The 27,824-nt window shown below is 39.7% G+C and overlaps 1 protein-coding gene across 8 annotated transcripts in view; it reads right to left on the bottom strand.

The window, feature by feature from the left end:
* gpam (glycerol-3-phosphate acyltransferase, mitochondrial) overlaps positions 1-27,824 on the bottom strand; it is a 94,058-nt gene that overhangs the window by 15,340 nt on the left and 50,894 nt on the right. For 5 of the 8 annotated variants that reach the window (XM_043712857.1, XM_043712859.1, XM_043712858.1 and 2 more), the window contains exons 6-17: positions 22,440-22,589; positions 20,977-21,076; positions 15,772-15,908; positions 12,843-12,942; positions 11,962-12,174; positions 11,285-11,398; positions 10,547-10,632; positions 9,033-9,139; positions 8,031-8,101; positions 5,091-5,355; positions 1,730-1,866; positions 1,100-1,177 (exon numbers count right to left, since the gene is read on the bottom strand). In XM_043712857.1, the coding sequence (XP_043568792.1) occupies positions 1,100-1,177; positions 1,730-1,866; positions 5,091-5,355; positions 8,031-8,101; positions 9,033-9,139; positions 10,547-10,632; positions 11,285-11,398; positions 11,962-12,174; positions 12,843-12,942; positions 15,772-15,908; positions 20,977-21,076; positions 22,440-22,589 (1,558 nt within the window). Of the gene's footprint in view, positions 1-1,099; positions 1,178-1,729; positions 1,867-5,090; positions 5,356-8,030; positions 8,102-9,032; positions 9,140-10,546; positions 10,633-11,284; positions 11,399-11,961; positions 12,175-12,842; positions 12,943-15,771; positions 15,909-20,976; positions 21,077-22,439; positions 22,590-27,735; positions 27,813-27,824 lie in introns of all 8 variants that reach the window. The other 3 variants (XM_043712862.1, XM_043712860.1, XM_043712856.1) reach the window with 3 other exon arrangements.

Genomic DNA, 27,824 nt, shown 5'->3' with positions numbered 1-27,824 from the left:
AGCAGGCGCTGTCAGGGAATGGCCACCAGCATTCTCAAAGATCTAACCTACCCTGGCAATGCTTTTCTACAACCTCTACCATCGGGGAGAAGGTACAGAAGCCTGAACACATGCACCAGCCGGTTTCATAACAGCTTCTACCTACTGTTGTTAGAATACTGAATGGACTCTCAAACCCTCAACATTCGCCTGTACCTGTGTTTTTGTTTTTGCCGCTGTTTACCTATTATTTACTTATCTATGCAACTTAACTGTGATCTGCCTGTATTGCTCGCAAGACAAAGCTTTTCACTGTGCCTTGGTACACGTGATAATAAATTCAATTCAATTCAATCTACATAAAAACAATTGAATTGCAACAGAATGACTTAGAAACCACCTTGCCTTAAAGGATGCCAGAAATTACAATCACAAAAATTCACAAAGAAAGAGAGTGAAAAAGTTTATGTTGCTGGGATACTTTGGAATTCAAAGTCCACCAGAACACTAGAGTGAGATTTTGAGCAATTTACCCTCGGTGTGGGATTTAGACCAGCAACATTTTAAGGAAGTGAGGATAATTTTCTAATTAATTCTGGATTAATTAGGTTCTGTTTGAGAATTGTAGCCAAAATAGTCAAGAAACTTGCCACAGGAACTAAGGTTCTATATATTATCAGGTCAAGGCAAATCAAGAATATGGCGTCTTTAATGGTGTTCTTCTGTGATTCAACCTGATTTCCTGTAAATGTAACCTCATTGTCTCCTGGAGAATTAGCACAAGCAGAGAAAGAAAAGTCAGATTTGGGTAGGTGCATTAGACAACAACAGCAATTCAGGCAGCATCCGAGGACAGGCAAAATCGACGTTTCGGGCAAAAGCCCTTCATCAGGAATAGAAGGGCTTTTGCCCGAAACGTCGATTTTGCCTGTCCTCGGATGCTGCCTGAATTGCTGTGCTCTTCCAGCACCACTAATCCAGAATCTGGTTTCCAGCATCTGCAGTCATTGTTTTTACCGCATTAGACAACAACACTTATCTCACTTCATATATGCAGTTGAGAATTTATAAATGATGTAGTTGTTCATGCATTTACAAGTCCAGTCAATTGTTTGCTCACCTCTGCCACCATCAGGATGCCATACTGAATAAACTTTCTGACAGTATCATGGAAAACATGGTAGTATGTCTGGCAGGGCTACAAACAGAAATGGGAAGGACGAGATAAATTTATATTTAATTCACAATAAATTATTTACATTGCGATCAAAACTGACACATCTTATTAAAAATGCTATGTTGCACATCTTATTCTAATTATTTCAGACTTATTACAATTTGTTTTTAGATTAGATTACTTACAGTGTGGAAACAGGCCCCTTCGGCCCAACAAGTCCACACCGACCCGCCGAAGCGCAACCCACCCAGACCCATTCCCCTACATTTACCTCTTCACCTAACACTACGGGCAATTTAGCATAGCCAATTCACCTAACCTGCACATTTTTGGATTGTGGGAGGAAACCGGAGCACCCGCAGGAAACCCACGCAGACACGGGGAGAATGTGCAAACTCCACACAGAGAGTCGCCAGAGGCGGGAATTGAACCCGGGTCTCTGGCGCTGTGAGGCAGCAGTGCTAACCACTGTGCCACCGTGCCGCCCATATATTGTCTATTAAGCCAAAAGTATTGAAATCTCCACAGAGATCTAATAGAATAACAAGGCTTATGCATCTCATTTGCACTTACCAATGCCACTGTGACTTCATTGGAAAGGAGGTGGGACAGACTAGCAGCTGTGCGAATAAGTCTTTCTTGGCTGACTGTTAACTCCATTTGGCCTGGTTCTATAATCTTCTCCTTCAGAATAGCAGAGAGAGAACAGGCTGTAATACAGTGAAAGGGAGAATGAGAATTGGCTGGAAACAGGACAGAGAGACTACCAAGTCACAGGGGCAGTTTGTTCAGTTCTAAAACAAATACCAGAAGACATTTCTTAGGTTGCCTCATAAACTTTATGTAATTATTAAAACAAACATAGCACATATCAATTTTAATACCATTTCACTTGACCAAAATTTACTGACGTGCAGCACAAACACTGACAAATTGGAAAATACATGAAATGAACCCACCAGAAATTGCATGCTGAAAGGACTAATACCAATGCCATCAATGCTGTTTTTAAATGTTACTCAAGTTTATCAGCAATATAAGTTTATCATCAACTAAATTCCAACAATCTAGTAAAAAAAGGTTACTTTCTTTCCACTTCTCCTGAAGACTTATTGGTTAGACCTCAACTGATACACTGTGTTCAGTTTAGGAGGGCAAGTCCATATTGTGGTATGGGTGTGGCATGCAGGAGCCCTAACAAAAGTGAAGTCACTGGAATCAAAGGAAAACTCTCCACTGGTTGAAGTCATACATAGTGTAGAAGACAATGGCTGTGGTTGTTGGAGGTTAGTCACCCCAGCTGCAGGGTATCTCTGTAGGAGTTCCTCAGGTTAGTGCCTTTGGCACAACCATCTTTAGCTGCTTCATCAATGGCCTTCCATCCATAAGGTCAGAAGGAGTCCATGTCCAAGTCTGGATAAATTCCAAGCTTGGGCTGACAAGTGGCAAGTAACATTCGTGCCACACAAATGTCAGGCAATGAGCATCTCAAATAAAAGCCAATCTAATTACTGTGCCTTGACATTCAATGGTGCTACCATTACTGAATCCCCCACAATCATCCTGGGGATTACCATTGACTAGAAACTCAACTGGATTAGCCATATGAACACAGTGACTACAAAAGCTGTTCAGGGGCTAGAAATACTTCAGTGAGTAACTCACCTCCTGATTACCCAAAGCTTGTCCACAAGCACAAGTCAGGAGTGCATTGGAATGCTCCTCACTTGCCCAGACGAGTGCAGCTCCAACAACACTCAAGAAACTTGACACTATCCAGGATAAAACCTGGCACCACATCCTCAAACATCCACCACCAATGCTAAGGACAGCAATGTGTACCATCCACAAGATGCACTGCAGAAATTCACCAAAGTTCTCAGGCAGCACCTTACTAATCCATGACCATTACTATTTAGAAGGCGTTAGGGCAAGGTATTGGCTTACTGGCAGAAGGCAGAGTAGGGTTAAAGGGATCTTTTTCAGGATGGCAGGCGGTGACTAGTGGAGTTCCACAGGGATGTGAGTTCAACCACAACTATTCGGGTTAAATATTAGCGATTTGGACAAAGGAACTGAGGGCATTGTTGTTAAATTTAAAGATGACACAAAGATGGGTGGAGGGACAGGTAGTACTGAAGATGTGGGGAGGATGCAGAATGATTTGGACAGGCTAGGAGAGTGGGCAAAGAAGACGCAGATGAATACAATGTGAGAAAGTGCGGTTCTGCATGTTGGTAAGAAGAATAGAGGCATAGACTATTTTTATAAATGGGGAAAGCTTTGGAGATCTGGGACTTGGAAATCCTGGTTCGGGATTCTCTTAAGGTTAACATCTAGGTTAGGTGGCAGATAGGAAGGCAAATGCAATGTTAGCTTTCATCTCAAGAGGAAGGATGTACAGTTGAGGCAGCAGAAGGCTCTTGTCAGGCTGCGTGTGTGCAGTTTTGGCCTCCATATCTAAGGAAAGATGTGCTGGTCTTGGACGGAGTCCAGAGGAGGTTTACAAGAATAATTACAGAGATGAAGCATTTGTCATATGAGGAATGAATGAGGATTCTAGGTCTGTATTTGATGGCGTTAAGAAGGATGGGGGAGGGGGGGGACCTGATTGAAACTTACAGAATATTGACAGGCTTGGATTGAATGGATGTGGAGAAGATGTTTCCACTAGTAGGAGAGACTAGAACTCAAGGGCAAGCTTCACAATGAAGGGAAGACCGTTTTAGAACTGAGATGAGGAGGAATTTCTTCAGCGAAGTGGTGATGAATCTGTGGAACTCATTGCTGCAGAGGGCTGGGGAGGCGATTTAAGACAGAGAAAGATAGGCTCTGGTAATTAAAGGTTACAGGGATAGGCAGGAGAACAGGGTTGAGAAATGTATCAGCTATGGTTGGATGGCACAGCTGAATCAATGCATCAAATAACCTAATTCTGCTCCTGTGTCTTATGGTTTAAGAGCAGCAGATATCTGCGAACGCCACCACCTGCAAGTTCCCTTCCAAGCCACTCACCATCCTGACTTGGAAACATATTGGCATTTGTTCAGTGTCATTGGTACAAAATCCTGGAATTCCATCCCAAATGACATTGTGGGGGTTAACTACAGTACATGGATGGCAGTGGTTCAAGAAGATAGTGGTAAGCTATCTTCTCAAGGGCAACTACTGATGGGAAATAAATGCTGACCCTGTCAGCAATGTCCACGATATCAAAATAGGAACTGCAGCAGGCCACTTCACCTCAAGTCTCTTCTGCTATTGAAAACAATGACCGATCATAAATCCTAGCTCCCTGAACTACAACCATATCCCTTAATTCCCTTAATATCCAAACCTCTACAACCACAGACCTCTGTGATAAAGAATTTCAAGGAACCACACTGCTTTTGGTGTTGGAAAGACCTTTCATCCTGATGATACTTACAATGAAGGGACTGAGCTAAGATAAGACTGAGTAACCAAGCTTGGTACAAGTTAATCACCGAATTTGATAGCCCAGGAGGTAATTCCACCAATTATCTTTGCGTGGCTGCTTTGAAAGAATATCCGATTAGTCCAACTCCTTCACGCTTTGCATAAAGCCCGGGGAAGATTTCCACATAAGGTGAAATGATTGAGTTGTTTGAAATAATTAAGGAAATTGGCTATTTCAATATATCTCACAATTTTATTATTAATGCTTTAATGGGTATGCAATTGCAAATTCAAAGTTCAAACCCATAATTTTCCATCAATTTAGAAATGTACATATTTAAAAATTACTTGCACTATTATTAAGATTTACTGAGATTTTCTGATTTTGTTATTTGCTTGGTATCATGCACAAAGCTTGAATATTACGCTTGTCTAAGTGGATTAACTGGAAATTAATTAATGGATAGAAGCAGTCGCTAACTGCCATCTAGTGGTGACACCATGACTTAGTACTTACCAAGTATTGCTTCAGTGAGAAAAACTTGGAAGATACCATTGCTGTAGAAATTCAGCTCAAACAAGGCTGGAATTGTTGTGGTTGGAGCAATAAAAAACTCACTGTTGCGACGGGAGCTTCTGACATTGACACACTCTCCAAGTAAATGCAATGCATGCATAACCAGGTCTTCAGAATTTCCAGAGAAGCCCAAATCAAAATCCCGAGCTAACACCACCTCCTTCATACAGAAGAAATCTTCCACCAACTTTGATAAGTGGACACCCTGAATAAGAGCAATGATTTGGGAAAAATAAGTCTCTAATTAACTCAAGACCTTACCAAATACAAAATCACAAGCCCAGATTTACAGTTAACAATTTGAATAATTTGAACAATGAATAAAATTATGTTGTAAATAACCATACTCAAAAATGTAGGCAATGTCATCAGTTAATGTACATGTCGAAAACTGTCACTGTCTGGAACCTATGATCCTTACCATGTCAGGCACGAAGCGGATGCAATTTATTTTAGGGAGAGCATGCAAATCAGATAAAATCTCACAAGTAACTTAACAAAGGGGTCCTTCATCCCTGATTTTGATGATTTTGCTTTTTTAACTGGGGATCATCATAACAATACAATGAACAACTTAACACAGCAGAAGACAGTTAGCTCAGTTAGTTTGCAGTGCAGAATAACACCAAGAGTGTGGGTTCAACTTCCCACACGGCTGAAGTTACTTTGAAGATTCTGCCTTCTCAACAGCTCCCCTCATCTGAGGCATGGTAACCCTTAGGTTAACCCACCACCAGTCATCTCTCTCTCGAATGAGAGAAGCTAAACTCTAAGAAATTCGTATTTATCAGTCTTAAATACCCTTTGTGCTAACAGTACTGAGTTGCTTCACCTGGGAGTCAAAATTCTCCAATTTCTACTTTGAACTCTCTCTAACTTTCCAAAAAGCAACCCATTAAGTAATAAAGAATACTGGAGAATGGATCAAGTCTTTATTCAATTATGGAACAGATCTATAGTTCAGACATAGTCAAAGAGGTCTACAGCACTGAAAAAAGGCTCTTTGACCCATCGAGTCTGTAGTCAAAAATAGGCATCTCATTATTCTAATCCCATTTTCCTGCACTTGGTTCATACCCATGTATGCCTTGTTGAGTGCTTCTTAAATGTTACGAGGGGTTTTGGCTCCACCACCCTTACAGCAGTGAGTTCCAGCCTTCCACCACCCTCTGGGTGAAAACATTTTTCCCCACAACCCCTCAAAACTTCTTCCACCTTTCCTTAAAATCAATGTTCCCGGTCACTGATCCCTGTTCCTCCTGTCTACTGTGTCTTTCTGCTTCATAATTTTATACATTTTAATCATGTCCCCTGCCAGTTTCCTTTCAGAAAAGCAACTCTAGTCTATCCAATCTCTAAATGTAAGTGAAACTCTCAAGCCCAGACAGTATTCTTGTAAATCTCGTCTGCACTCTCCAGTGCTTTCATATCCCTGCTAATAATGTGGATTCCACAACAGCACACAATACTCAAGCTGTGGCCTAACCAATGGTTTCTACACAGACTCATACATGAGGTATTCCAGAGTGGACATGTTGTTTGGGCCACAATGTTTGTGAAACAAAAATTTCACTCAACCCCTCATTATTATCTCTATTCTGAATATATGATGTTGATATTTTGAAGAGATGTAAGAATAAAAATCAAACCTGAACTTGACTTTCAGCTATCTATCTAAGGATTTATCCCTAATACAAGTATAAATAATTAATAGATTTAATTTATGGAGCAGAGGAGATTTTGAGGTGACCTTATTGAGGCATTTATGTTGCCAAGTTTATATTTCAACTTGCAAGGCTTCACACATGGAAATGACAAAGATTTCGGTCAAGAAATTTAAGGGAATATGATATGCAATTTTAAAGTCATCCATCAGCACACTTATCTCTGCAGTTGGACTAAAGACCTTCAAAGTAACATACTATGAATTACAAAAGAACATTCTGTTTCCACTGGTTGGTATATCAGTAACTAAGGGATCACAATTTCAAGACTGTCAGCAACAGAGCTAGGAGTGAGATGAGGAGAAACTTCTTTACTCAGAGTTGTCAGAATTTGGAATGCATTGTCTGGAAGACTGGTGAAGGTAATTCCATAAAGTTTCAAAATAGAGCTGGATATGTAATGGAAGTGATGAATTGAGAGGGCTATGGAGATACGGCTAGACAATGGGACTAGCTGGGTAGCTCTTTCAGGAATCATGTACAGACACGATGGGTCAAAGGGCCTCCTTCTTTACCATAAAATTCCATGATTCTGTAATTTGTGGCTGGATTGTGATTGGTACTGCTTGTAAAGCTTGCCAATAACAATCATGAAGCACCCAATAGTTATTCTACTGCGTGCAGGACGACAGTTGCAAACAGCAGAGAATCTTATTGTAAATAGAATAAGGTACATATTAGAATTACCTGATTATTTTAACTTACTTCAAGATATCGAATGTTATTTTTAAAAAATGTATCCCTTCACTGTGCTCCCATATTTATTTTTTGATGTCTTTGACAAATGTACGTACAATAACTAGACTCCACACATGGACAAACCTTTTGCCTGAACGATTTATTTTGTGTAATTGCAATACACAATACTGCAGGTTGTTGTGGCAAACAGGGAACTTGAAGATGTGCACACAACTAAAGTAAACTGTTGCCAAGTTTATGTTCCAACTTGCAAGGCTTCAGACATGGAAATGACAAAGATTTTGTTCAAGAAATTTAATGGCATATGATACGCAATTTTAGTCATCCATCTGCACACACTTATCTCTGCAGTTGGACTAAAGTTCTCCAAAGTAAAATACTTAATAACACTTGCATCTTTTGCGCATGGTAGCACTTGTCATCCTCAATACATGGCTCACAAATGAAAAGCTCTCACCTTTCTGTGCCTGTAAAGCAGCAAACATGCAACAATGTGAGTGGACATCACAGCAGAACATCTACTGGCAGCTGGAATTTATGAATCAAACAATGAATATAAATACAATGCCTAAATCAATTTGTAGACAATTTATACATTAATCAGCAAATTCATGATCGATGTCTAAACATTCTAAACGTGTTTGCTACAAGTTTCTTTCTAAAAAGAAACCAGGATGAGTAATGACCAAAAGATTTACTGATTTTAATTTTTAAATGAGACTAGAAGAATGAGGAAGATGGCAAAATATTCCCCCTCAAATAATTTGGAAAGAAATCAAATTAAGTTTGCATGTGTTTCTCTTTTTTTCATATAGGCAATGAAATATGCTGAAATGTAACAGGCATTAATATCTTACTCATACCTGAGTCAACTACCTGTGCCTGAACTCAGAAAGCATATGTCAGAAAGCTTTTCAACTGAGAGATGGTCATATGCATCATGAGCTGAGCCTGATCCTTTTCCACCCCTTGGAAACTGCGGTCAGCAATTAAGAAGGGAACTACTGGATATCACTCACTTGCTCAACAGAATTAATTATAGAATAGCCACTGCTGCCTTACATGACAATGGCTATTGCACTATAAGTTACATAGCACCACATAAAGGTTAAGAGGTCAGAAACAGACTATTTGGCTTAATTGGTCTATGCCAGTTGAGGCTGAAGGTTGAAGGGAGAGGCATGACACTCTTCCAGTTCTACCACCTAACAGTTTCAATAAATCCTATTAGAGCACTCCTTCATCTTGCAAACTCATCTGACTTCCCTTATATGTATTTATGCTATTCAACTCAACTACTAAATGTGGTAGGAAGTTCTATATCTATATATTTAGCTCTTTTTTTTTGCATTGCTGATTCATAAAATAGCATTGTGTTTTGGTTCAGGTAGACAGACAGCAAGTATAATTTGAAAATTGCAAAAATGTCAATATTCAAATGATTCAAGTTGACACTTACTGAATAATGCATGCCTAGCTACATTGGAAATCAGTTGACGCTTGTACTGTTCATCTGAAAAACTGATATTTGGAACGTGATCAGGATCAGCATAATCAAGGGCTGGTCTGTATGGAGAAAAACAGAGCAGAGTGCAATAACATATAAATGAAATAACTACTATATTGTTACTTAAGATAATAGCAGAAAATTTTGAAAACATTGTGAAGCAGATCAGATATCAATGATCAAAAAGGAATCCAATGGAACCTAAACTAAAATGGAAATTACGTTTTTGCCCAAAACTTATCTTTTAGCTCTTTGTAAGTTTCATTTCAGTCGAATACAATTTATCTTACGATGGTGCAAAACTTTAATAGTTTCAATTATTTCTTGGAAAGCTGAACAAACTACAGTTCAAAAACAATTAATGTTTCTGAAAAATCCCTCAGAGACTGTTAATTAATACAGCACAGAAGTGAGATTCCATGCATAGAGATTCCATGAACTATGACATAACATAATTAGTTCACAGATTCACATCCCCACAGATTTAATTCCCAATTTGAGTCAAACAACCCTAAGGATTCTGCAAATAAAAGTCAAATTTTCTTGTGTTGGGGCTACAAATCAACACTCGTAGAGGAGGGCCCTCTTGTGGCACATTGGTAGTATTCTCACCCCTCGACCCTGAGTTCAAGTCCCACCTGCTCTGGGGTGTATAATAACATCTGAACAGCTTGATTAGGAAAAAAAAAGGTTAAATAACCAAAAAAAACACTAGAAGAGGTCTGGAAGCAGACTGCCTTAATTGCTTGGCTTGGAGATGGCATTCATTTATAGAATAAGGAATTAAATCAAAATACATGGAGAAGAAAAGAAGTGACAACACACATTAGCTTCCAACAAAAAATAACTTTCAGAGGCAACAAATCCTGGATGATTTCATAGGCACCATTTGTAGCAAAATCATTATTTCTATCACTGAATCTGATCTTGAGGGCTCTTGTGACACATTGGTAATGTCACTACTTTTAAGCCAAAAGGCCTGAGTTCAAATCCCACCTGCTCCATAAACATGCAACAATATCTCTGAATAGGCTGATTAGGGACATACCTGAATCTAAAGCTCCTCTACAACAATTCCCACTATGCTAGCTTGAAATGAATGTAGCTTTTGAAGTTCTTTGCAAAAAACTTGCTATTTTCAAACAGGTCCACTCTCATCAATAGCGGTTTACCCAACTCAATGGAAATAATCATGCCTGCTGGTCTGATATGGGTAGATCTGAGCATTTCATCATCGGTCTAAAAACAAGGCCAATATCTTCATAGGCAAGCCAGTTTGTTGGTGTGGCAGGCTGGGCCACAATTTAAGGTGTGAATGGTAATCACATTGTTTGATGGTGCATGATGGACTACAGTGCATTTTTGACTAGAATCTGCCATTGCAACTATCTACACAAGTGTACAATTGGCTTCATTTCAATAAACCAAGTATCCTAAATTCTTGCATTTATTACCATAAATCTTACCTATCAGAGATAATATTTGGAAGGAGGATTTCCTCAAGAGAGAGTTCAGCAGGCAATGGACGGTTCCTCTGAGCATCAATATACTCCTGTAGTACCAAAAATTATATTTTTTCTTTTACTTTGATTAACAACAATCATGGCACCTTTTAAACAAGCTAATTTTTCAATGAACATAGCAAGGAAATTTAAAGTGAACGTCATTATTTCCACAGCATAATTGTGAGCCACTTGCTTTTAAAAGGTTGGTGGCCAAGAGATGCAAAAATAATGACAATAATAAGGTGGTTTAATCTGGCAATAAACAAAAAACTTAACCCTTAAAGCAACATTCGTGAACATCTCAGGCAGGAACAAACTAGTTGATGAAAGCACGGGGAGCACTGACCAGATAAAGGAGGGGCTCATGTTGTTTCTAGGTATTTGGAGAGTTCAAAATTGTGCAACAACTCAATGATCGATGCAGAGGAAATAAAACAATCTTTTTAATGACGTTACTTTGGGCTCTGAGAACATCAGCCATATTCTTTCACATCACATAACCCTTTTATGCTTTATATTGTAAACCACATATTACAATTGCACTGTTTTGGCACTCCTAAATGGAAAGTGAATAACAATTTATACATTCCAGGTCATTATGGGAATAAATTAGTCTGTGGAATAACTGGTTTGACCATATTGAACAGATCACATTTTTAAAGGGCTAAATGCAGGCGATTGTCTGGTTTGGTCACTCACCTTAACAGAAAAAGGTTGTCCAAAGTCTACTCGGACACAGCCAAAGTTTTTACGAAGCATTCTGAAGACTCCTTGTGCAACACCCCAAAGACTCTCTTTCTTTTTAGGTTTTCCCTAGAAAATAGCATTTTTAGTTACATTGCTATACATAATTCAGAATTGAATCAGTCACTAAATTATTTTAATTTAAAAGAACAGTGCAGGTTGCTTGCCATAAAACTAATAAATGGTGCCAAATCCACCAAGTAGTTCTCTGTCTTCAAAATTATGGCAATACATTTGGCTCCCACTGGTTCATAAAATTAAGCAATTCACCTACTTCTCAATGCTCAATTAATAAGATTCGGACAAATACACAGGAAAGAAATAATCAACAGTAGTTAGATGTACATATATTGTGAACTAACTACATTTAACAATGAATATTTAAATAGCTGTAAAAAGTCTCTGACGTTTCTCTTGGGTATGCATTCCCTAAAAGATTAATGGTCGAAGTTTTGTAAGAAATGAGTGGTACAATGGGCACAGATGTTTCCTTGTAGCAAGAAGCAATACTGCATCATTATGTTAAACAATCTGTAATCCATATCACTTCCAGTCAACACCACAGCAAAGTTTTAAAAACAGTTCTGCAAAAGCACTCCTGATTATAACCAAAACCGCATAATACAACCTACCAGCTGTTCACTGTTATAATTGCCTTCGATGATCCGGTCATATGAGATTCCAACTGGAATAATCATAACATCGGTAACAGTATTTTCATAAAGGCTATCGACCACAATAGAAAGAAGGCCTGTCATGGCCATGTATGGTTTACCACTCCGAGACCGTGTGCCTTCCACAAATATTTCCATAAATTGCCTCTGACGGAGAAGTTCCCCAATGTACTACAAAATGAAACAGATAACACTCAAATAAAAATAGACCAGATGTATACTTACGAACTCATACACTTTGGACTAGCCTTTCAACAACTCCTTGCACCTATCATTACTGAACATATATTTTAATTTGATATATGCTGAAAGAACTAATTCCAGCAACACTGAATATACTGCTATACTAGACGTTCAGTCATGGACCAATGGAATGTTTTTATATTCTTTCATGGGATGTTGAGCATTTCTGGCTAAGCACATACCCAGCAAACCCTAGATAATAAGGGCAACCTTCTTCCCAGCACTAAAAATGTTGAAAGTCCTTTTTAGAAAGTTCTGTATGAACCAGTGGACTGCCAGACAACACCTTCAGTTCAGTTTATGACTAGACTGAAAGTATACTTCAATCTGTGGGAGTACCAATAACACAAATTAATGCAACAAAAAATTTCCCCCAAGACTCGGCACACAGGTAGACATCAAAGTCTACTTTGCATTGAAAAAATAACAGAATTACACAATGCAGTGAAAGAGAAATCAATTCGGAACTTTCTCACTGCAAATGACCCACTTATTTATGGCTGTCATGAGATCCATTACAACAGCATCACAGTGCAAATGCTGCTAATCCTTGCAAGGATTTGCTTCAACTCCCTACTAGTCACATCAAAACTTACCACACGTAGAATGGCTCTATACAGGATATCCTTTCGTCCATCTGCACCAATATCCAACTTTCGACGGATGAAGAAGCCACCTAGTTTTCTTATGAGAGTGCTGAAAAATCAACATACGCTGTCTTAAAACAGGTGAATCAGGACAGCCACAACAATCTAGCCACAGTGATAAGTACATATGACAGATCAGTAACTTGGGCCATTTTTCAGGCAAATAAAGCAGTAGAAGATCTTAGCAGCTTCAATTTAAAGCAGCATCTTTTCCATTATTCTGTGTCAGAATAGTTAGTTTCAATTATAACCATATAGTTACATAGAATTCTAAAGCTTTATATTTTAAAGCAAGTCACCAAGCTAGAGCAGTAAATCAGATGATCACCTAAAACCTTTCATTTTTCCTACTTAAGCACTGCTGGGATCTATGCTAAAATGGCATGAATAAGAGGTAGACTAAAACAGCAAACATTTTTTTCCAACAACAAACTTTAAACTGAACTCAAATGTACAGGCTAACATACCAGCATCATATTTCCCTTTTCCATAGCAAAAATTGTTCTGAATTTGTTTTGTAAGAATGTCAATTTATAAAAAATAAGTAATCTAAGGCTGCAAACTCATGTTCATCAATAATTTCATCAACTGCTCAAATACGCTCTCAGGACCCTTAGAATTTATAAAAAAAGAGAATTTAATCCCATCAATGAAAAGAAATACTAAAGTTTGAAGGGTGCTGATTCATTGCAATGTGTTTAATTAAATTGTGTAAATAAAATTTAGCTTTTAATAATCAAAACTTTACTGTGCAGTTAGAGGCCATTTGGCCCATTGAGCCTGCACCAATCTGTCAAAAACTATCCCACCATAACCCCACATTTACCATGGATAACATACCAAGACTGCTCATCCCTGCACACTACAGCATGGCCAATCCACCTAACCTGCACATCTTTGGACAGTAGAGGAAACCAGAGCATCCAGAGGAAACTCATGGAGAATATACAAATTCTACACAGACAGTCACACAAGGCTGGAATCAAACTTGGGTCCCTTGCGCTGCAAGGCAGCAATGATAACCACTGAGCCTCCATGCTGTCCCCATGGGGCATCTTGGACATTTTTCTCACCAAGCACTTTCTTTAAAAAAAAAATCAGTTAAAACTCAAAATAACCTCGCTCCTCACCAAAATTACGGACGAAAGACGAATAGATATTTCATCCCATTCAGGCTGTTCTATTTTGTTAATTGAGGCAGATTTGTCCTTTTAATTCCAACGTCTTGCTCTTTTTCCATATCTATTATTGCTACTTATAAATTAAAGTATTTATTGTTTTGTTGAACATCAACTGATCTTATGTAAGAATATAAGAAACAGGCCATTCAGCTCCTGAAACCAACCCTGCAATTCAATAAAATGAAGGTCAATCTGTCCCAGACCTCAACTGCGTTTTTGTGCTGGTGGAAGGTTTAGGGGAGATGTCAGAAGCATGTTCTCTAGTCAGAGAGTGGTGGGTGTGTGGAATGTATTACCAGCAGTAGTGGTAGAGTCAGACACATTAGGGACACTTAAGCGACTATTGGATAGGCACATGGAAGATAGTACATGAAGGGTATGTAGGTTTTGTTTTAGATTAGATTCCCTACAGTATGGAAACTGGCCCTTCGGCCCAACAAGTTCAAAGAGTAACCCACTCAGACCCATTTCTCTATCCTATATTTACCCCTAACTAATGCACCTAACACTATGGGCAATTTAGCATGGCCAATTCACCTGACCTGCACATCTTTGAATTGTGGGAGGAAACCAGAGCACCAGGAGGAAACCCACGCAGGCACGGAGAGAATATGCAAACTCCACACAGACAACTGTCAGAGGCTGGAATTGAACCCAGATCCCTGGTGCTGTGAGGCAGTGCTAACCACTGAGCAACCGTTTGATCTTAAGAGTAGAATAAAAGGTCGGCACAACATCGAAGGCCAAAGGATCTGTGCTGTACTGTTCTACGCATAACCTTCAACATCTCAACATACCAAAGATGTATCCACCTCCTCTAAATATTTTCAGTGATCTTGCCTCCACAAATCTCTGGGATAGAGAATTCCAGACATTCACGACCCTTTGAAATTCCTTTGCATCTCAGTCTTAAATGAACATTCTCTTATTATGTAAGTATGTTCCCTGGTTTAAAATTCCCCACTAGTGGAAATACCTTCTCGAAATTTAACTCATCAAGCCCCGTCAGAATCTTGTATATTTCAATACGATCATCCCTCACTCTTCTAAACTGAACGCAATCTTTATAAGTCAAGCCCTCTATCACAGGAATTAGTCTAGTGACTGCCTTTTGAATTGTTTCCAATGTCAGTACAGAGGAACCTCGATTATCTGGCATTCGATTATCCAAGTATTGGATTATCCGACAAGATCGCAAGGTCCCGATGCTTGGTTAAACCATGTTATCTGGCAATTGATTATCTGGAATTCGATTAACCGAACAAAATATTCCCCCCTCGTGTCCTTTGGATAATCGAGGTTCCTCTGTATACCCCATTTTTAAATTCAGGGACTAAAATTGTACACAGTATGCCAAGTGTGACCTCACCAATATCCTATACAGTTATAACAAAACTTCTGTATTTCTATTGCACCAAATAGATCCAAACAATAAAGACCAAAATTCCATCTGCCTTCTTAATTACTTGCTGCACTAATTCTGTTTAATGACCTCTGAAACAAAACTTAACCTTTTTAAATTCCTTTGTATGAAGATTTTTTTTCTGCACCTTTGAAACAAACAGGCCAATCATATCTATAAGAAAAATCTAATAGCAAGTGTCTCATCAGGTTTCCGACATACAATAAGCTGCCCAGTGTGTCTGTGCCAGCAGGAACTGAGTAAAGAGAAATAGCTTTGGATCCATTTGACTCACCTAAAAATGGGGATATTCAGATTATTCCCCGCAGCAATGTGTGGTGCTTTGATATTATGACAGAATAGAATGAACGTGAGCAGCAAACAGTCAATGTGCGATTTGTGAACTGGCAGAAACACCAATGGAACATTCTGCTGTAAAGAGAAGAGAAAAAATATAAGATTAATAGACTATAAATGATTATTTGAGGAAACTCTCAATAATAGGCAAAAACGTGGTCAAATAAAAGCTGAATAAAACTAGACATAAATAGCTATGTAATGCATTCTATTCATCCTTTGTTTTATCCATTGTAACGCTAAATCAGATCTACAAGAATAAGTGGTACATCTTATTTTGCCACAATTGCCTTGAACATAATCTTGCAGTATTATTAGAACCTATCTTTTCAAAGACAATATCATCATACGAACAGCATGGAGATCTGCAACACAATATATACACAACATATTAAAGCCAGCATATTGGCAAATTAGTTCAAGCTTTTAAAATCTCACTTCAAGTTGCAGATGAGTATTACCAACCCGCAAACCCTTTAATACTTATTTCTCATTGTCAAAAATTCTCAACATCGCTTTTAATACAGGACAATAAGTATATTCTCAAACATGCCAAGGATAAATCCTATTAACATGTTACAAATGAGATTTCAGAATGTGATCAATCAAGTACAAATACAAAGTACATGTTGTTCTTTTTCAAACAGACAGATGTGAAGGACAGTACTAAAGCTTAATGGCTACAGATTTAAAAAGCTTTTAGGTTACAGAGACATGCATTACAAATTAACAACAAGTTTTCATATAAGGAAAACAATTATTTTTAATTAACATGTTCAGATGTGCTAAACACCTCTGGGGCTCAGAGAAGGTACCCTACCATTGTGCCACAAGACCCCTTATACTCCCATAGATATATATAATTAACCTATACAGGCATATACCTTTGGAACAAATGAGACTTGAGCCAAGACCATCTTGCCGATAACTCTACCAATGCACAACAAGAGCCCCTTTACATCCCTAATATATATATAGTAGCCCAAACAGGGATTTTGTGGAGCAGTGTCAGTGTCTCTATCCCAAATCAGGTTCAAGTCCCATCTATTCAAGAGTGAGGGGGCAGGCCTCAGTATGGTAGTCATCACCAAGGAGAAGGTGCTAGCAAAACTGAATGGCCTGAAGATGAAAAAATCCCCTGGACCAGATGGACTACACCCCAGAGTTCTAAGGGAGATAGCTGAAGAAATATTAGAGGTGCTGGTGATAATCTTTCAGGAATCACTAGATCAGGGAGGGTCTCAGAGTAACACTACTTTTTAAAAAGGGAGTAAGGCAGAAGATGGAAAATTACAGACCAATTAGCCTAACCTTGGCCGTGGGTAAGATCTTGGAATCCAACGTGAAGGATGAGATTTCTGAATACTTGCAAGTGTATGGTAAAATAGGACAGAGTCAGCATGGTTTCATCAAGGGGAGGTCACGCCTGACAAATCTGCTAGAATTCTCTGAGGAATTAACAAGCAGATTACATCAAGAAGAACCAATGGATGTTATCTACCTGGATGTCAAGAAGGCTTTTTTGAAAACATGCCACACAGGAGATTACTGGATAAGATAAAAGCCAATGGTGTTAGAGGTAAGGTGCTAGCATAGACAGAAGCTTAGCTGTCTGGCAGAAAGCAGAGAGTGGAAATAAAAGGGTCCTTCTCAGGATGGTAGCCGTTGACAAGTAGTATTCCGCAAGGCTCAGTGTTGGGACCGCAACTTTTCAGTTTACACATTAATGGTACGGATGAAGGAACTGAGGGCATTCTGGTTAAGTTTGCAGATGATACAACAAGGGCAGGTAGCACTGAGGAGGGGGGAAAGTTGTAGAAGGATTTGGACAGGTTAGGAGAGTGGGCAAAGAAGTGGCAGATGGGGTACAACGTGAGAAAGTGTGAGGTCATGCACCTTGGTAGGAAGAATAGAGGTATGGACTATTTTCTAAATGGGGAGAAAATTCAGAAGTCTGAAGAGAGTAGGGAGTTCTAGTCCAGGATTCCCTCAAGGTAAACTTGCAGGTGAGTCAGTAGTTAACAGTGGCTCAGTGGTTAGCACTACTGCCTCACACCAACAGGGACCTGGATTCGATTCCACCATCGGGTAACTGCCTGTGTGGAGTTTGCACATTCTCCCCGTGTCTACTTGGGTTTCCTCCGGGTGCTCGGGTTTCCTCCGGGTGCTCAGGTTTCCTCCCACAGTGCACAAATGTGCAAGGTAGGTGAATTGGCCTTGCTAAATTGCCCATAATGTTCAGGGGTGTGTAGGATGGGTGCATTAGTCATGGGAAATGTAGAGTAATGGGGAAGGGTCTGGGTGGGATACTCTGCGGAGGGTTGGTATGGACTTGTTGGACCAAATGGCCTGTTTCCACACTGTAGGGATTCTATGACATTAAGAAGGCAAATACAATGATGGCATTTATTTCAAGAGGACTTGAATATAAAAGCAGGGATGTACTTCTGAGGCTTGATAAACTCTGGTCAGGCCACATTTGGAGTATTGTGCGCAGTTTTGGGCCCCATATCTCAGGAGAAGTGTACTGGTCCTGCAGCATGTTCAGAGGAGATTCATGCGAATGGTCCCAGGAATGAACAGCTTAAAATATGAGGAATGTGTGAGGAATCTGGGTCTATACTTAATGGAATTTAGAAGGATGAGGGGGGGATCTAAGTGAAACTTACACAATACTGAATGGCCTGGACACATTGGATATTGGGAAGAGGTTTCCATTGATGACAGAGACTAGGATCCAAGGGTACAGCCTTAGAGTAAGGGAAAGACCTTTTAGAACAGAGATTAGGAGAAACGTCTTCAGCCATAGAGTGGTGAATCGATGGAAGGCTGTGGAGGCCAGATCATTGAGTTTATTTAAGACAAAGACAGATTGCAAAGGGAATCAAGGATTACAGGGAAAAAGTGGGAGAATGGGTTTGAGAAACTTATCAGCCATGATTGAATGGCAGAGCAGACTCAATGGGCTGAATAGCCCCACATCTGCTCCTATGCCTTATGGTTTTACTTCAGAGGTGTGCCATAATATTCCTGAAAAGATTGATTAAAAATATTTATAGGAGCCCAAGTGAGCCCCCAGTTAATGAGCATCTCTTGAATATAGTTGGACACTCAACCACTATACAGTGAACGTGAAATTCAGCAAAGAAAATGCAAATTAAATAAATCTGATTTGAAGAGAGGAAGAAATTGAGACCAATTTGTTTAAAATGTGAATTCAAACAATAATTAAAAGCAATTCAAGCATTGCTCTCAATTCAGAATATTATTTAAATATCTCAATTACATTAGAATATGAAAGCACTCCCAGTGTCCAATGTCATACAATTTGCACCGACCATGCGCATCAATTCCTTTTAACTTAACTGACTACTCCCAATGCACTTTTACACAAATGAATATAACATTTATTTAAAAGATGAATCAGGTTTGGAACAACTCTGGTTACCATTGAATAGTGTTCTGTGCTAGGATCATTAAAGAATTGGAGGACTAGTTACATGATGACTTTACCTTCTTAGGTTTGAATATCTGTGATGCCTAAATTAACACTGTCACAAGTTAAACATAAACAGCTTGATTTTGTTCTTGATTACTCAATGCAGAATATTTCCTTTCACTTCATGGCAACTCAATGTATTACGTTTAACAGCAAGATCTTAGAAATTCAGACAATGCTACTGAGCTGCCAATATTGCTTCATTGGGACTGCTTTATGAAAATCCGAAGTGCTCAGTCTTATTGTCCTTTTTGGCTGTAATCTCTCTCTGTCTCTCTCTGCTCCACCAGAATACCACTCACAACCACCATTCCCCAGCCTGAGAAAGATTCTTGCATTCCCTCACTTTTTCTTTGTTCTTAATTGGCAAGGGTACAGCGTTGGTAGTGCTGAGGCTGCATTTCAATTGAGAATCTTCTTAGAAACATTCCAAATTAGCAAAGGAAAATAATGGAGCTAACAATTTGGTATTGCACTGATATGCAACTTTAAATAGTACACAGTGTGCCTGGGAAATCAAAATAGTGCAACTTTATACAGAGCATTGCACAATGGAGAAGGTCACAAGGTAGGGAAAATAATGCATGTTATACAAGAACATCATGTTTAATTTGATGCTCAAGTCAGCATCATTGACAGCCAAAATGACTCAAGTCTCATCCAGCATACATACTCCCACAGGGGCTCTCATGGTGAAATGGTAGTGTCCATACCTCTGGGCAAGAAGGCCCAGATTCAAATCCACTAACTCCAGAGGTGCATCATATCAAATCTGAACAGGTTGATTAAAAATATCTACTCACTCCTGGAACAATTAGAAAATAGAACAAAAAATTATAATACCGAGTCTAACTATTTAGAAGTAAAGGTTCAAACAAAAATGCTACTAAAGAAACTGAAGAAATTACCCTCCAATTAGTCCTCTTATTTCTTCAAGTTACTTAAATTTCTTCCTTCCTAGCAAAGGTTTCTCTTAAATTAACATCAGGTAAAAAGTATTTGGGTCACAAGCATGCCTAGTTAACTCATCATTCAATTTTGTATCTATTTGCAACCCACTTCTAATTATAACCATAATCATGACCTTAGGGCAATAATTTAGGAATTAAAACTTGACACTTTTGAGAAATGGACCTTGTTGATAATTAATACATTAGTATTTTCTGAATGATATTTTTATGATGAAAGTATTATAGGTTCAAAAGTTTTACGGAAAAAGTACCAGATGAGAAAAGGCTGAGTTCATTCAAAGTAAGCTTAAAGCTTGGCTTTTTCATGGCCTCTGAATCTAAAGAAACCATTCAGAGGCTTGTGTCAGGCCTCTGAACTACTTATCTCTAGTGGTGCTAAAGCTCAGCAAGCAATAAGTAGCTTTGAACTGTTACAGTATCATCAGCAACTCATGCCAACTGGATACCTGAGCAACAACATGCTAAATTGCTATTGATTCCACGTAAAGCAAGTGAGCTAAGGTAAACATTTCATCAGAAGGCACTGCACAGGGTCCAGGTGTTTCCCAACACAACAGGTAGTTACCCTCATCATTCTCACTCTCCTCTTAGCAACCAGCCAGCAAAGCAGATATAATTTCCCACTCAAGTACACTGCACTTCATTAAGTTTGCACTTATTTGTAATTGCTTACCTCTGCTGCAGCTTTTTTAACCATTTCCAGCTGCCCTTTGTGTATCTGAATGCTCCAAAAAAAGCCATTGAACAGTTTTAACAACACCCAACCTGTCAATCTAAAAAAACAAAATAGGTTATTTACGCAAATGTTTATTAGATGCAAACTAGGCTTTGCATTTCTCTTCTCTGCACAGAACCTGAAGCAAACATCTTGTGATATCAATAGCGGTTCTATACAGCTACTGTTGGAAAATGTATATGTTAAATGATTGGAGCATGAAAAATATTCTATTGTGAAAGTGAAACATAGCCAGAAGGGAGAGGGGAGGTGAGAGGAAGAGGAAGATGGTGATTCCTGCTGTAGCTCAGCATGGCAGAGGGTGGGGGCTACTGCTGAAGTTTTACAAGTGGCTGTCATAAGGTTTACAGAATGTACAACATTCAAAAGAACAAACAGTCTTCATTGATCTGGGGTGGTCCCATAAAATATGGGATAGTTAGTCAGCCTTCCAGGACAGTTAAGATCCTCTATCACTGTTCTGACTGATCAACTAACGCAGCACTGATCAGAAATGGGACCTTTGTACAATCCAATCCCAATGCATTTATGTAACAAGCCAGCAAGAGAAATCTGAACAAACTTCTGATAAATTATAAGAAGCTCTTAGCGGTTACTGATTATAAAGCTATTTGTTTTCTCTGAGGGAACAGATGAGAACAGTATACAATCGAGCAGGATTAGGATCTTTGCTTTCTGCTTATGCTGGCAATACTGCGATTTTGAGCAATGAATGGAATTTGTATCACAATGACCTTCCAAGTATCAAATGATATGGTGGTAGAGGGGTAGATGGGAGGAGAGAAGAAACACAAGAGGAAGAAAAGTATGAAAAGAAATAAAATAAAATGTAACATTGGCATGAATTTGTGATGAACATGGTAGAACATGTTTGACCTGCTTGATGAGCTCATGACCTTGAAAACCATTCCTGGAAAATGGCTTGCCAAGTACAATACTGGAGGACAAGATTAGAATTTAAAAAATCAAATAACACTACTATGAAGCACCTTGTTGCAGCCATTTTTACCTTCAGTTTAACAGCTATGAGAGCAAAAGGGTGGGAAGCAACCTGTTTGCTACCCAGTAGCTCTCTGTCCAAAGGAACAGTATCTCTACCAAAATTCAGAGCTTAAAAGCTTGTTTGTCAGCTTGGTTCACTTGGCTGAGTTTGAAGTCCATACCTGAATCTCTAATGATAGGAGCTGCCACTTTAGTGGCTTGTATTGTCAAGGTGCAGTCTTTCAGATCAGATGCTCACCTAAATAGCCACTTTCAATGCAATATGACAGGAAATTTAATCCAGATAGTTTGACCTTTTTTTACATTAACTAACCATTGTTTGACCATTAATTAACATCTATATTAATTACAACAGAAAATTGGCAAAAACAATGTTTTGTCACGATCTCATCAATTACCTGATCACAACAGGTGAGATGTTGGCCACCATCTGCTGAAGGATTCCTCGAGCTTTTCTCTTTACTTTACTCACAGCTTTGGGGTCTGGCTGGGCAAGAGTTTCCACAGGCATTCTTTCAGCTACCGTCTCCATAATAGCTTTTTGCACTCTAATCGAAAGTTTATAGAATTAATTTTTTAAAAACTGGATATTTTCAAGTAACAATGCCTAACTCTACTGCTCGTGATTGAGCCCTACAAAAGCAATTTTAATGCTCATATTATATTGAGAAATTCAAGTGCCTAATGCTACATTTAGATTTCATGAATTTCATTTTGACTGCATTGTAAATACAGTCTAGAGTATTTGGATATCTTGTTGGATATCGAGAACATTTTTGGTTGCAGAGCTCCTTGGCCTTCTGTTCCTACTCTCTTTCTTCCCTTCTCTTCTCCACACCCACCTCAACCAACTTCACCTCTTTTTCCAATACTGTACATTGATGATATCGGTACTGGAGTCTGTTGGAAAACATCACCAACTTAATTTCAAACATCCGTTCCTCTCTCTCACCTTTGCACCAATTTTCTGCGACCCTTCAGTTCCTCGATTTCTCAGTTTCCATTTGAGGATAGGTTATCAACAAGTATTCACTTCAAGCCCACTTCTACTCTCAAACAGTTCAACTATACTTCCTTGGAGAAAATGAGGACTGCAGATGCTGGAGATCAGAGTTGAAAAATGTGTTGCTGGAAAAGCGCAGCAGGTCAGGCGCAGCATCCAAGGAGCAGGAGAATCGACGTTTCAGGCATAAACCCTTCTTCAGGAATGCAGGAGAATCGACGTTTCGGGCATAAGCCCTTCTTCAGGAAGAAGGGCTTATGCCCGAAACGTTGATTCTCCTGCTCCTTGGATGCTGCCTGACCTGCTGCGCTTTTCCAGCAACACATTTTTCAACTATACTTCCTTATACACTGCTTCCCATAACAACACCATTTTCCTAGCTTCTACCTTTTCTTTTAATAGAATTCCAACAGGCCATTCTGCCCAGAAGTCCACACCAATCTCCCAAACAACAACCAACCCAGACCCATCCCCTTACTCCATCCCTGTAACCCTGCATTTCCCCTGGCTAATGCATCCCTGAACACTATGAGTAATTTAGCATGGCCAATCCACCTAACTTGCACATCTTTGGACTGTGGGAGGAAACTGGAGCACCTGCCGGAAACCCACGCAGACACAGGGAGAATGTGCAAACTCCACACAGACAGTCACCCAAGGCTGGAATTGAACCCAGGTCCCCAGCACTGTGAGGCAGCAGTGCTAACCACTGAGCCATCATGCCAAGTTTTAATCACTTAGACTTCCATACCAATGTTTCTGATGTGTCTTCCATTTTCCTCAACTGAGGATTCCCCTCAATATATTTGACAGGGCTCTGCATCTGGCATTCTATTTATTGCATTTCTGCTCTTTTCCCTCCAAGGTTCCCCTTGTCCCCACGTTCCATATTCAGCTCGGCTACCTTCAGCATGATGCTATCACCAAATACAGCTTTCCCTTTACTCTAATCTCAGCATTCCGAATGGAACATTCCCTCCATAGTCTGGTAATTCCTTAAACACCCCATAACACCCCCTTCCTTCCCATAGTATATTTCAATGTAAGTGCCCTTTAAACTCCTCCTCCTTTCCCTACCTTCCATGGCTTCTGGATGTAACAGTGATAACCAGTATTTCTTTGAATTTATATATTGTATTCGCTGCTCACAATGCAATCGGTTCTATATTGCGTAGGTCAAATGCAGATTGTGTGACTGGTTTGCAGAATACTTTGTTTCTACCTCAGCTTGACTTTTTTTCTCCCCTTGCCCAGTCCCTTCCCACTTACATTCACGATTCTTCTGACCTTTATATCAGTTTCAGAATCTCTTCACCATGGACATGCAATTCCTCTATATGCTCATTCCCCCATCAGGACAATCTTAGAGCTCTCCACTTCTTCCTAGAAAAAAGGCCTGAACCGTCCCTATCCGCCACCGCCCTCCTCTGCCTGGCCAAGTTTGTCCCCTCACTTTGAACAACTTCGCCTTTAACTTCACTCTCTTTCATCAGATCAGGGTGGCCATGGGTATCTGCATGGCCTGCAGTTATGTCTGTCTCTTTGTGGGGTACATGGAACATTCTTTGTTTCAGTACTACTCCAGACCCTAGCTAGAACTCTTTCTCCAGTGCATCAATGACAACATCGGTGCAGCTTCCTTCACCCATTTGGAATTTGAAAAATTTATCAATTTCACTTCAAGTTTCTACCCTGCTCTCACCTTCACCTGGTCCATCTATGACTGCTCCATCTCTTGACATCTCTGTTTCTGTTTCTGGAGATAGGCTGGTCATCGATATTCACTTTGAATCAGACATTCTCAGTTACTGGACTGTACATCCTCAAACTCTGCTTCCTATAAAGACTCCATTCCATTCTCCCAGTTTCTCCATCACATTTGTTCTGATGAAGCCACTGTCTGCAGAGGGGCCTCAGAAATATCCAACTTTTACCTTAACCGAGGATTTGCCACCATCGAAGTTAATGGGGACCTTAGCCATGTCTGACCCATTTCCTGCACTCCTCTCATTTCCACCATCACCAGTGGGATGCCACTACCAGACACATATTCACCTCCTTGCTTTTGTCAGTATTTGGCAGGCACTGCTCTGTCCAGAACACCCTAGTTCACTCCTCCTCCATTCCCAATACCTCCCCACGACAACTTGTTCACCTTCCACCTCCTCAATATCTAAGGCTGAAGACCCTCTTTCTATCGGCTTACCTGCAGTTCAATCAATCTAGTTTACTGTATTTGCTGCTCACAATGTGGTCTCCTCTACACTAAGGAGATGAAACGCAGACTGGGCAACCACTTTGTGGAACACCTACGTCCTGTGTGCAAAAATGACCCTTAGCTTCCAGTTGCCTGCCACTTTAACACATCACCCTATTCCCTGGCAAACATTTCTGCCTCAACTTGCTGCAGTGCTCCAATGAAACTCAGTGCAAGCTAGAACAGAATCTCATTTTCATTTGGGAACCCTGCAGCCTTCATGAGAAGGGCTGCCTTCAGCATAGCTGACCCATTTTCACCCATGATGGTCCCTATTAGCAGCCTTTCTTTCTCTCTGACAAACTATCATCCATCCTCTTGTCTGCCTAACTGTCATTCTCTCTCTGGGTTCCATCTCCACCTACCCGCTCACTCCTTCCACCAACTGCCTCCTTCCCTCCATTCTCCCTCACCCTTTCCCCACAATGTCTGCATCTTGTTTCCTTTTCTTTTCATTATTTGACATTACTCTTTCTCTTCTCTTTGTTTCTGACAGTAGCTGCTCTTCATTCTGCCATTCACACCTCTCCTGTGCACATCTTTTAGTTCTTTTATTTGCCCCATTACCACATTGCTTAGCCCTGTACCACCAACTCTTTTGTATCACTTAATCTTCCACTTTATCACAGATCTCCCTTTCTGTTTCTCGTTCATCTTTTTCAATTGCACTTGTTTGAAACCATCACAGAACTAACTTTGCCTGGGTGTGATGAAAGCCATCAACTTGACATTTAAACTCTGTTTTTTTCTCTCTCCTCGGATGTTATCGAGATCAGATCCCAGCTCTGCAGTCCTGGCACATCCCAGTTTGGACTGGTAGTGAACAATTACATAACTATAAAGAGAAGAACACTCCAAAAACATTGTATCCTCTATGATCGAGAGAGCCCGGCACACCAGAGCAAAAGACAAAGTATTTGAAGGGGGAACATCTGCAACCACCTTGAGCCAGAAGTGCTGAGTGGACAACACATTGCTGCCTCCGCTTGAGGCCTCTATCATCCTAGATGTCAGACAATTTGATTCACTTCATGTGATGATAAGAGATCACTAGTCATTGAATATAGCAAAGGCTATCAGCCCTGACAACATTATAGTTGGCAAATGGAATTTTGACCTTCATTGCTGGAGAGCTGGGGTTTAAAAACAGGGATGTCCTGTTATTACTGTACAGATTGTTGGTGAGGCTGTAACTGGTGTACAGTGTATAATTTTGGGTTCTGTATTTAAGAAAGGATATAGTGGAATTGGAGGCAGTTCTAAAGAGATTCACTAGGTTTATTACTGGTCTGAAGGGACTGATTAGTCAAGACTGCTAAAATGGTTAGGCTTTTATTGATTACAGTTCAGAAGAATGAAGGGTGATCTTATTGAAATACACAAGATTCTGAAGAGGCTTAACAAGCTAAGTGCAGAGAAGATATTTTCACCAGTGAGGGAATTATGAAATAAGGGATATAGTTACTGAAAAAAGGGCACTCATTTAAAACTGAAGACATTTTTTTCAGAGGGTAGTGAATGCTAGGAATTCTCTAACCAGAGAGTTACGGCCCTGAGGCGAGATGACTGAAAGAATTTGAAGAGGCAGTTGATGGATATTTGAAATATTGGGGAGTTGAGAACAATGATGATCTGGCATGAAAGAGGAGTTTAAACCTGGGGCAAACCAGCTATGATCTTCTGAGCAGTAGGACAGGTTTGAGGTGCGCTTCTGCTCCTGTTTCTTATATTCGAGATCACCTCCCAACTTTTTCCAAGACCAATTCCAACTTCTCCAACCTAAATAGCTGAAGTTCCTCAATTCTGGAACCATTCTTGGTACTTTCTCTGTACTTTTTTAAAACCTTCATATGCTTCCTGAAGCATAATGCCCAGAACAGGACATAATTCTCCAGCTGAGGTCAAACCAGTATTTTCTATAGTTTTCTTTTATACGTTATGACACTATTGAAAAAGCCCAGGATGACATATGTTTTATTTATTAAACACTTTCAGCCTGTCCTGCCACCATCAATCCTTTCTTTCTATAATGTATATATACTTTAGAATTGTGCCCTTTGCTTTATATTGTACTTCTACATTCGTTCAACTAAGATAAATCACTTCTCAATTCTCTGAATCAAATTTTATCTGCCATATGTCCACACGCTCAACCAACCTGCTTATGCCCTTTTTTGAAGTTCTACATTATCTTCCCCATAATTCACCACAACTTGAAGTTTTGTATCATCTGCAAATGTTGAAATTGTGCCCTGTATATAAAGGTCTAGGTTACTAATATTTATCAGGAACACCTAACACGGCCCTGAGGAACTTCATGATTAACCTTACTCCAGATGGAAAAACAATGAACTATAACCCGTTATTTCTAGCTTGGCTAACAATTGAACTTTGGTGGTCTCATGACAAAAATACCCAAAATGTGAATGCTCACCTGTAAAGAATGGGATTCTGCCTAATCTAGGAGGGTTGCTGGCATCCACTGAATCCTACTTCAATATGGATCAGCACCTGGAGGAAGGG

This window comes from Chiloscyllium plagiosum, chromosome 22 (genome assembly GCF_004010195.1).
Source record: "Chiloscyllium plagiosum isolate BGI_BamShark_2017 chromosome 22, ASM401019v2, whole genome shotgun sequence".
NCBI lineage: Eukaryota > Metazoa > Chordata > Chondrichthyes > Orectolobiformes > Hemiscylliidae > Chiloscyllium > Chiloscyllium plagiosum.
This window is presented reverse-complemented; position numbering and strand designations above follow the sequence as displayed.